Below are 11,289 nucleotides of genomic sequence, written 5' to 3' on the forward strand. Positions count from 1 at the left end.
CCGATTTCGTTAACTCTGAACCCAAATCTTGGAGATAACCGGGTTCGGCCTGTTTTCTCCCGGTTTCCTATGTACGTCGCCCCCGTGGAACCGCTAGGAGAGGGGCCCGGCCGGAGCGCGCCAGAGAGATTAGGCGGGAGGAGGGAACCAAGGCACCCCCTTCCTCTACCGTCGCCCCAACTCTTACCTGGAAACCGAGTCCACCTCTTTGGCTTCTGCCCGACACAACGACAGGCGAGCACAGGCGGGACTGCTCCCTCCGGGGCACGCGAGAAGTCTGGAGTCGGGCGGGGGTAACGGTGCCAGCCAGAGGAGCAGCTGGCGCTGCTGCTTAGCCGTTGTCAACCCGAGTCCACTCTCCTCACAGGTGGGGAGGGAGCGGCTGCTAGTCCGGCAGTAGCGCCGCCCCGCCCACTTACAGGACCCTCAACCAATGAACGCGCAATCTGGCCCAGTAGCCTCCCCAGAAAACCGCCCAAATTGGGGTGGGCGGGGCTCTGCTTGGCGGCTGCTCCAATCCCCACGCCGCTGCCTTTCCCTCAGGACACACCGCGGGAGGGAGGAAGCACCAGCCCAAAGCCAAAGACCCAGGGTGAAGGAGCGAGTTGGTCAGACGCACAGATTAATATTTATTGAGTTCTAAATGTGTGCTGCACCGCGTGGGGGCTTCAAATACTTATACCACGTACACAAGAGGGTTCAGTGATTTGCTCAGGATAATTTATGGGGAGCCCAGAGGACGCCTTCAGTGAAATCTCAAAGGAGAACTAAATAATTCAATATTTGAGCAGGAAGTTGCCATCCCTACCTTGCTCAGGTCCCAGCATTCTGCAACTTCCCTGATAACACTACCCCTCTGTCGCCCCCCACTCAAGTTATCTTCATACAGAAATGCATGGAAATTTGGAGGAAACCGGCATTAATCATGGCAGGAGTGGGCTTCCAGTTCTGACAGCAAGTACCACTGGAAAGCCCAAATTCAGTAAGAAACCATGTTAGGATTTGATTTCTCTGTTGCTTTCCTCCCAAGATTCCAACGCAAGTTCACAGCTTCAATTTCACTGTTGAATTGAGGACTCCTGTTAGTCAGGGTTGGGAGTATTTAAATCCTCCTGAAGTCTATCCACTATTCCCCCACATTTACTATTACAAAAATTGAGGAGAAGTGACTCGCTCTAAGCAACTCAGCAAATCCATGCTATTGGTTATTTTCCCCACACCTAACAGATGGGAGAAATGAAGCTGAGGTTCTTAGAATGCAGGAACTGCAGCATCCATCAAATTTGCTTGCTAGATTATCCAACACAGATGAGAGCAAACATGATTTTCCAGATGGCAACTTTCTCAAATTCACCCATGACAATGACAGAACCTAGCTTAGTTCCAGATTCTCCCTCCTTCCTGGCCTTCAGTCTACTAAGTCTACTAAGTCAAATTGAAGTTCTCCTGCCCTTGTGAGATTCAGAGGTGCAACAATGAAGAGAGGCTACTGCCTGCGCCTAGCCCTTTGTTACTCTCAAAGGCAGGGCTGTAGTTGGTATCCTCTGGCAATTTGTTCAAGGTGAGCCATCTTGAAGGTGGATGAGGCCTGAATACAAGAACTCACTTCTGGAAACAAAATCCTACCCAGAGTCAGGAATCCTTATGATGGTTGGGAAGGGATATGACCTCCTTCCTGAGGCTGGACTGTAATAATTGTAAGCATCCCTAAGGTCCTGACTTGAAGCCAAACATATCTTGCTTATGAACAAATGCTAGAAAGGACGTAAAAGTAGGGATCCCCACCATGATCCTATCTCCTCCCCAAGGGGAAGAAACCATGCCAGAGCTGATTTCATTTACCCCATTGCCTACAGTGGTTTCTCAGTAATGTTTGCTAGTGGTTGAATAAATATTGAAAGATATGAAGAAATTAAAATCCTATGAAAAATAAGCAAACCCAACTTATCTTTCAGTAGTTACATATAACTGAATCAGGATGAATTCTGAGACATCAGTTATTTTTTTAAAAGGCACTCAAACTAGAAAACTACAAAAGTATAAAATATACCAAAAATTACAAAAATTGGTGGGCATGGTGGCTCACATCCATAATGCCAGCTACACAGGTGCCTGAGGCAGGAGAATCAATAGTTCAAGGCCAGCCTGGACAACTTAGTGAGACCATGTCTCAAAATTAAAAAAAAAAAGGTTGGGGATATAGCTTAGTGGTAAAATGGGACAGGAGGTACAAAACTACAAAAGGAACACTACAAAAAAAACCAGAAACTGCTATAAATAAATAGAACAAGAACTTCACAGTATCTGGCATAGAGTAAGCATTCAATAAAAATATTTCTTTGAATGACTGAATGAAAACAATAGTCAAGGAAAGCTACAATCCTAATATTTTCCATGTACAATATGACATTTTGAAATAGTCCAAGCAATATCAGGGCTATTTCCTTGGTTCTTCTTTTTTTTAATCTTAAATCTCCCTCATCTTTCAGCTTCAAAAAGGCAAAGAGAGCTCAACCTCTTCAGAAGGGCAAAGACAGCTGAGCCCCTTCAATACTGCCAGCCCTGGCTCCCCACTTCAGCCTGACTCTGTCCTGAATGGAATGGATAATCAGTAATAGTGCTTGGAGTGGATGAAGAAATGGTGCCTTCTGGGATGTAGACTGAGCAGCTCTACAGATAACTGGAGCTTTAGGTTCTTGGCTTCCCTTTTCCCACAAGTTCTCACTCTTGCTTGTGTTTTTTAATTTTATTTTTTGTAGTTGTTGATGGACAGCATGCCTTAATTCGTTTTTATTTTTATGTAATGCTGAGGATCAAACCCAGTGCCTCACATGTGTTAGGCAAGCGTTCTGCCACTGAGCTACAGCCCCAGCTCTTGCTTGTGTTTTATAGTCCACCCCTGCTACACTGGATGACAGCTCAGGGAAATGTAGTGTATGAAGCAGGCTAAAGGCTGGCAAAAAAAAAAAAAAAAGTGGTTGTGTATGTGTTTCTATGCCTGTGGTATGGAACTTCCTTCATTCTTATCACTACCAGAGCCCAGCTGTATAGGAGAGTGTAAAGGACTCCAGAGCCAGACACCGTGGTACAAACCCCACCTCTAGCTCTGCGGCTCTGTGGTTTCATATCCTCATCTGTATACTATAGATGATAATCACAGTACTGTGGCTGTGGAACAGAGCTACGGGGCTAAAAATCACTTAAAATGATGGCTGCCACATAGCAGGTTCTCATAAGTGCCAGATATGGAGACAGAGGCCTGAGAAATGGTGGAAAGAGCGTTGGATTAGAAAGAAGAGCTGGATGTTAGTCCTAGTTATGCTTTCTGACCAAGTCCCAGGACAAGTCATTGTATCACTACAAGCATCAATTTTTTCACCTGTAAAATGGGAGGAGAGTTTAATGACAAGTGCACAAAGTGGACACAATGGATGTGAGAGTGTTCTGTAAAGGCCAGTGGCAGGGGTCAGAGTGAAGGAGCTATAGAACTAATGTTTTTAAAGGGCCAATCAGTCTCTTTCTTCCAGAATGTAGCAGACAGCAACTTCACCTACTACCAGCCAGAACCTGTCTCTGAGACCTTTGGGTCCAACATGGGCCTCTCTGAGGACTCACAACAGTCCCTACATCCCTCTCTGCCTGGGAATAGGATTTTATCACTCTGTTGCAGGCAAGCCCACAGCCTCATTCCTCAAAGGCTGGAGCGAATGTCAGGACAGCAACAAACAGACCCTACCACTACTTTTTCCATGGAAGGTAAGGGAGCAACGGCAAATCACTGGTGGGAACTCAGCTGAGGAGTGTAAACGGGAAAGTGGAGCCTTGAGGAGGAAATGAATTACACTGTGACCTCTCCTCCCAGCACATGACAAAAGATGCCTTCTCTCACGGGCTTCCACACTTGTGCACGCATTCCTGAAGGCCTCATGGAAGTCCACGAGCAAAACCTGCTCCTGGTGGCTTGGGGTCCCCACCCAGCCTCGTGAAAGAGGGCCATTGATCAGATGTGAACAACATGGAGTGGTCGTGGTTTATTAAGAAAATTCCTGAGGTGCTGTGGCCACGGCAGGGGGACCCGCACTAAGGAGGGGGCAGTGTGAGCAGGGGTACATCTCAGGAGGCAGAGGCTGCAGTGGCAGGGGTGGAAAGGGGCCGGGCACACAGGCTCCTCACTGTTTGTACCTTGCCAAGTGGAGATGGGGGACAGAAAACTGGATCCTGGGAGGAGCACAAAGACCCCTCTCAGCCCTCAGCCCAGGGCACAACCATGGCCGCACCCACCTGCCACCTCCAAGCAGCCTGGAAGGAGGAGCTCTGCGCTGGCACTGAGGGAAGCTCAGAGCTGGCCAAGCCCCACCCAGGCCAGGGGACTTCAGGGTCACCCAGCCTCTCTGCGCTCCCCCCCCCTCAGCTGGGACACAGAGGTGCTCCATCCCTGTGCCCGGAAGCCTCAGCAGCCCACAGGTGACTCCAGGCACTGGGACTGGGCACGCAGGCAGAGCACCCAGGCCCCACTCTCGCCCAGGTATGCCAAGAGCTGTCATCGTCCCTACCAAACACTAGGCAAGGTGTCAGCCCGGTGGAAGGCTGGACCCCAAAGCCATGCAGCAGACCCCAGCCAGAGCCTGCACTGGCTGGTGGGTTCAAGGGGGCCCCAGGTTTGCTGCTATAGGCAGATGGAGCACATATGAACCCCCATTCCCTCAAGGGGGTCTGCCTGGCCCAGGCCCAATTCAAGAGGTAGGTCACCATGGACAGGGCAACTGGTGATGGAGGCATGGACTCCCAGAGTAGGATGTCCACCCCCAGCCACCCCATGGCTGCCCTGCAGTGGAAGGTCACAGTGTGCTGAGGACATGAGCCAAGGCAAGCCCACCCTTACCACTGCCCCTCATCTGGCCCCACGCCCCTCAACAGGAACACACACACACAAGCAGCTGCGGCCACACGGTCACTTTCTCTAGACCCCAACTCTTCCCTTGGCCTGATCCAGGCTCTGCCCGGGATAGGTCTTATTTCCTCACCTAGATAAACAAAGGCAGGACCCTAGTTCCCAAGGCCTTTCTTTCCAGAACGTTCTCTGCTCTGTGAGATTCTCTGTGTGTTCCTGAGGATGTGGAGCTTCTGCAGAGCAAGAGGCTAGGAGTGGAGTGAGGATCTCTGAGGAAGGAGGGAGCTAAGACAAAGGCCAGAAAAAACAGAGGAAGGGAGAGAAAGGAAGGGTGAGAGGAAAGCTGTGGAAGGGAGGGGTGAGGCCAAGTGGGCTCAGAGGCTGGGACCAGTCTCTGCCACAGAATCACCCTCAGCGCACCTGGACCCATGGGCACCCAGAGCCCCTGAGCAGACCTCAGGACCCTGTCCCCTTGCCTGGGAGCCTTGCACGTGTCCTTCTGGGGCTGTGGCTTCCACAACAAAACCTGGGAGGGTGAGGAAGAGATGGAGGGCAAAGAAAGGGGGCTCTTCCTCTCTACCACACGCTCCCCCATCAGCCCACATGGCCTGCCCTGCTGCTGCCACCAGACCCCACGCCCAACACATTGGAGGGCTGCTTGGGGAGGGGTAAGGCTCTCACAGTACTGCCCAGAACAGGCCCAGCCCAACCCTGTGACAATGGGTCTTGAGGGCTTAACTATCTGTGTTCAGGCCACTAAGCCCACCTCCAGACAACCACCCCCTGCTGTCCCTGAAAGGCAGCCCTCAGAAGCCTCAGGAGGCCATCAGAGAGGGGGTGGGATGTGTGGTGAGGTTCAAGGGTCACTTAGCCAAGGGGTTAGGCTCTGCTTGGCTTCAAAGTCCCTGTCCCCTCTCAGAGGCTCTTCTCCAAGAATAGCTCCCCCCCACACACACCACCACCATACCCCTCCAAATACACACCCTCTCACTAAATAGTGCTTCGGATCTGATTAGCATCGGCTGGGGTTCCCCATGCCCAAACATATGGTTCAGATAATGTGGTGCCCAGACGCTGTCTGGGTCAGGTACTTGCAAAGATGGGGATGTGGAATGGAGTACCAAGTCACAGCAGCCTGGGTCTCTGCCTTTTTGGAACTCCCACTCCAGTGGGGAGAGGCAAGTGTAGCCTATCCTAACAGAGAATGCCTATCCCAAACGGGTGGGCAGGATCTGATGTCTCTGGATTAACAGACCCCCAGGATTGAGACTCCTGGGTCAGGGGCTAGGGTCTCTAAATCTGGTTTCTAACCTGCTGCTTCTATCACAGAGATGCTTGGTGATCTGGCAGAGAATCTTGCCTTCTCTGGACCCCAGTGTGTGTGTGTGTGTGTGTGTGTGTGGTGTGTATAATCAGAGTCTGATCTAGGATCTCTTGAGTGCCCTTTCAGTAGTTCAGGATCCATTACAAATCTATGGTGAGAAACCCAACCCAGTTTACTATTTCCTCCCTATCATTTGGATAGGATCAATAGAGTGTACCAGGGAAAGTAGCAGGCAGTGCCCAAAGATATAGAAAGCTGCCAACTTTTAGAAAAGCAAAGTTCCAGATACTTTGAGAGATCCCTCTGGGTTCAAAGAGGCCTTGGGATGAAGCTTTTAGGCAATGGGAGTTGACCAAAAAGGTGCTGCAAGGATAACTGGGCTGGTAGTGGTATAGGCACATGAGGTACAGAATGATGTACAAAGGGGTCATTGACAGGGGGATAGGAAGTAGGGAGCTACAGTCTAAATGTTAAGAAGCAAGGATATAGAGTTTGAAAGCAATCAAACAAAACCAGGGGGTTGGATAGAGGGGCAGATAGACAACAGAATGACCAGGGGAAAATAGAGGCCGAGAGTCAGACATGTAGCAGGACAGGAAGACAGGCAGAAGCATGAACAAGCAAACGCCAGAAACAGAGGCTAAGAAAGTCTTAGCAGAATCAGCAGTAAAGGACGTACTGTTTTCTAAACACCTACTATGGGTTAATAGCCAAAGAGTGTAGGCAGTGGTAGAGACGAAGGGACAAAGCCAGATGGACAGCCAGGATAAGAAGATGGGGCACCTCTGGAACAGAGCAAGAGCTGTTCACGATTAAGAAAGCAGGAGCGCGGGGTGGAAGGCCTGAAAAGAGGGGACTGTCGGCCAGAGGTGCAGTTTGGCAAATGGGCATAGGGCTAATAGAAGAAAACGGGACGGGGACGGAAGCCAGGGAGCCAGTGAGGACCGGCAGCTTCGCGAAGCCAGCGCCGGTAACGCAGCTGCAGGAGCCTCTGGGCGAAGGGCAGCCCAGCCCTGACCGGACCTCCCCGCCTGGGTCTGCAGGGCTCTGTTCACCTGGATTCCAGCGCGGCAGGTCGCATCGGGTGCCCTTCACACCCCGCAGCGTCCACGTCCGGGGTTTCGGGAGCCACAGGGCCGGCCCCCAGCCCCGTGCTCCGGCCATGTGTCCGTGGGTGCCGCACAGCGCTGCGCTGCACCAAGAGGCTCTGGAGCCTGAGAGCGAGCAAGTGTGCTAATCCAGCACTGGCGCCTTGGGTGGTTGCACCCGGACTGAGCCTCTGGCCAGGGAAGCAGGGAGGGAGCAAGGGAGGAGCTGAGGGAATGAGGGCTGTAGTCTCCCCGCCCCCTCAGTAATGACTAGAAAGTTCCACGCCCCCACCGTGTGCGGAACTCTAGTCTAGCTACGCTAGTCTCAAGTCATCTACTCTGCCACTCTCTCCCTAGTGCCATTAGGCGGGAGTCCCCTCATGGGTTGGAGTCACTTTCTAGCCTTTTCCACCCTGACCTCCTATTTAAAAGGTGTCTCACCACTGATCTCCCTCCTTCCTGCTCTCATACCCCTGTGTCTACCTCCTATATGCCCCAAATCTCACCAACCAGGTGACATGGAAGAAGACTTTGCACTAGATTGGAGAGAGGAATGATGATTCCCACCATCTTGCCAGACTGACACTCCTCAGCCTCCCACACCGTCTCTCTCTCTCTCTCTCTCTCTCTCTCTCTCTCTCTCTCATACACACACGCACATGCACAAATGCCCCATTTTCCCGCTGGCTGGCAAGAGCAGTGCAACCAGCTATGTTCCAACAAGAGCACCTTAAAATCCTGCAAGTACCAAGACTGTTCAGGAGTGGAAGCTGTCTTTTATAGACTCTGTTATATTACAAATGGGAAACCTCAGGCTCAAAAATACAAATGACTTGGCCAGCATCTATACAGGGACAGTTATCTCTATGTGGCAGGACTGTTGTGAGGATTTGAAGGGCTGAGTTCACAGGGTGCCTGGCACAGAGTACAGGCTCCATAAATAACAATTAACTTTTACTCTTGAAGAGCTCAGTAGTGGGGACCTATCCCCACTGATACACAAACACACACACACCTGGAACTTGGACTCTAAGGTACATAACCCCCCACCCATAGCAAGCAAAATTGTATCACCTGATTTGGAGGTGGTGGAAGGGCCTGACTGATTTCATTTACAAAGCTGAAAGTCACCAGCTTGCAGATCCAGTCATTTCCATTTCATTTCTCTCCAAGGCCAGTATGGGGCCTGAGATTTTCATACTGGCTCTGCAAGAACTGTGGCATAATATGGGCTATGACTCTTCTCTGAGCTTTGTTTGTATTTCTTGTTTGTACCCCTTATCATTTACAAAGCATGTTCAACATTGCCATTGTGTCATGGGTCACAGCCCTTCCCCTCCATCCTCTCCGCCCTGGGTGCCTCTATTCTGAGGGAAGCAGCCTTATGTTTGATCAGTAGTCTAGGAAAAAGGAGAGTGTTCAGTTGATGTGTGCTTATTGGCATGCAATTTGAACCCACTTTTCATAGGTTTAGTATCCAAATGGAAGAGAATTAGAAGTTACCATGTCATTCTTCATGCCATCACCCCATTCCCCCAGGTTAGTGCTGGCAATCAATAGGCATTGACAAAATAGTTATCAACTGAATGAATGTACTGTTCTTGTGGGGGCCAGGACATCCCAGAGGCACACACTGAGTTCATTTCAGAATCAAGGCAGAATTCCGACTGCTCCTCCTTTCATTAGGCCACTCTATTTCATGGAATTATTTTTTTGGTTTTCATCAAAAATCAGTGAAATCAGGAATGTGGGGAACTCATTCTTCTCTCCCAGCACCTACTGGCCTCTCAGCAATCACCATACTGGACTAGGTCAGCCAGAGCAAATGACTACCAGGATGCACCCTCTGAGCCCAGCTTGGCACCACTAAGCCTTTGACTTCTGAGTTTCCAGAAGTCTCTTCACTGTCGTTGCCACAGGGGCAAGTTCCAGCCTGAGGAAAAGGAGGCCCCAGCCAGCTTCCTCCCAGCATAGGAGTTTCCCTTCTGCTCTCTGGTTGGGCGTGAGTGTGGGGACACAGCAGCCTAGAAGGAAGGGCGGCAGTAGCCATTTGCTACCCTGCTAAGGCATCTCTGTCTCTGACCAATCCCTCCCCTATTTCCTGAGTTCTAATGCTTCAGCCCTACCCTTAACAATGATACAAGAGGGATCCAAAAATTAACTTGAATCACAGAACCTCCGAGCTGGAAAGGACTGTAGAGGGCATTCACTCCCACAGCCTCCCCACTGCAGGAATGGCCACTGTTGGCAGAGGGGGGCATCTTACCTAACCTCACACAGCTTCAACTTCCTTCTCCATAAAATGGTCAGGATGAAACCTAACTGACAATGTTACTGTGGGGGAGAGAGGCAAGAATGGATTTAATAACAGCTAAAATATATTGAGCACTAACTATGTGCCTGCCATTGCTCTAAGTGTTTTTTTGAGAATTATTTAATGTCAACCACAACCCTCTAAGTAGTTGTATTATTATTATTATCATCATCATCATAACCATCATCGTCTTCATCACCCTCCTTTTACAGAAGGACAAATTGAAGGATGACAAAAGTAATGTAACTTGCTAAGTTCACTCACCTAGTAAGCAGCAAGGACAGAAGTTAAAACCTGAATGTCCATTATCTCCCGCACAATTGTAAGGATCTTCTTTACTCTAAAGAATGATTGGTAGGTCATGAGGGTTCCTGAGCTCAAACTTTTTGCATTGGTGTCATTTTTGTATTCAAATACCCTCAGGGACTGAGGGAGAAGATTGTGAAGCCTTTGGGGGTGGGGGCTGAAGATGTAACCTGAAGCTTTAGCTCCACACAGGGAATGTCTTTGAAGTTCCTGCTCTTATCTTAAATATCTACTTGCATTTTCCAGTTTATATTACACACACACAAATATATATATATATATTTCTTATACAAATTGGTGTTTTCCTTCTTAAGCCTTTGAGGAAAGTTGACCCTCCAGGAAGATGAGACATATTGGTTCTATGATTCCTATGCCTACAAACTACTACCTTGCATCCCAGAGGTGCCAGACACGTGGCATAGGACAGGCCCTCAGTCAGTAGGAATAGCTAAAGTTTATGGAGCCTTTATCACATGAGCCAACACTCTAATTTCTACATATGATTTAATCTTTGTGACAAGTTTGGGTGTGATTTTCTCAAAGTCACACGGTTTGGACTGTCAGCTTGGGCTAGTAACCTTCATATATACCGCCTCTGAGGCCACGTGGGAGCTCCTCTTACCTTCCTGCCTTCACCACTTCCCACTAGATCTATTGATTTGTTTATTGGCAGCACTGGGCCTTATTCCAATTAGGTTGTCAGCTCCTGAGGGAAGACATTAGTGCCTCTTCCCACACCTCATCAATCCTTGGATCTGAGCCCAGAGCTGGGCAATACACAGGGCTGTTCCTCCATTCATGTTTGGTGACTATTTCCTGGCTGGTGACAGTCTCTTGGTCCTAGCACCTGTTTGCTGATGGATACAGCATTTCACACAGGAGTTCTCTGCCACCACACCCCCCAACACCTACCCCTATTGCAAAAGTCCAGCTTCAAAGGTGGCTTCTCATAACTGAAGGGACAAGGTCATGCTTTTTTTTTTTCAGTACTGAGGATCAAACCAAGGGCTTTAGGCATGCTAGGCAAGTGCTCTACCATTGCACTATGTAACCAGCACAAGTCCATACTTCTTCTACAGTGGTATTCAAATGACTGCCCAAGCTCACCCAGCAACTCAGCTGGCATTCCAAAAATACACCAAGCTTCATTAACCCTCCAAATGTGTTACATGTGCTCTTCTCTTTCCCAGAAATTCACATCCTTATTTCCTTTACTTACATCACAATCATATGGTGCTTTCAATGTGCCTGACCACCACTCTAAGCTCTTTGCACATTTCAACTCACAAATTTCTTTTAGAAAATCTGTACAAACTATTATTATCCCATTTTATAGTTGAGAAAACTGAGGCACAAAAAGGTTGAA

The 11,289-nt window shown here is 49.3% G+C and overlaps 1 protein-coding gene across 1 annotated transcript in view; it reads right to left on the reverse strand.

Annotated features, from left to right (window-relative positions):
• The window catches only part of Stard8 (StAR related lipid transfer domain containing 8), a 43,312-nt gene extending 35,834 nt beyond the window's left edge, over positions 1-7,478 (reverse strand). Inside the window, exon 1 of the mRNA XM_048797252.1 lies at positions 7,271-7,478. Coding sequence (XP_048653209.1) covers positions 7,271-7,379 — 109 coding nt within the window. The 5' untranslated portion in view covers positions 7,380-7,478. The remainder of the gene's footprint in view (positions 1-7,270) is intronic.
• Between the last annotated feature and the right edge of the window lie 3,811 nt (positions 7,479-11,289).

The sequence above is a fragment of the Marmota marmota genome, unplaced genomic scaffold, assembly GCF_001458135.2.
Source record: "Marmota marmota marmota unplaced genomic scaffold, marMar, whole genome shotgun sequence".
Classification (NCBI taxonomy): domain Eukaryota; kingdom Metazoa; phylum Chordata; class Mammalia; order Rodentia; family Sciuridae; genus Marmota; species Marmota marmota.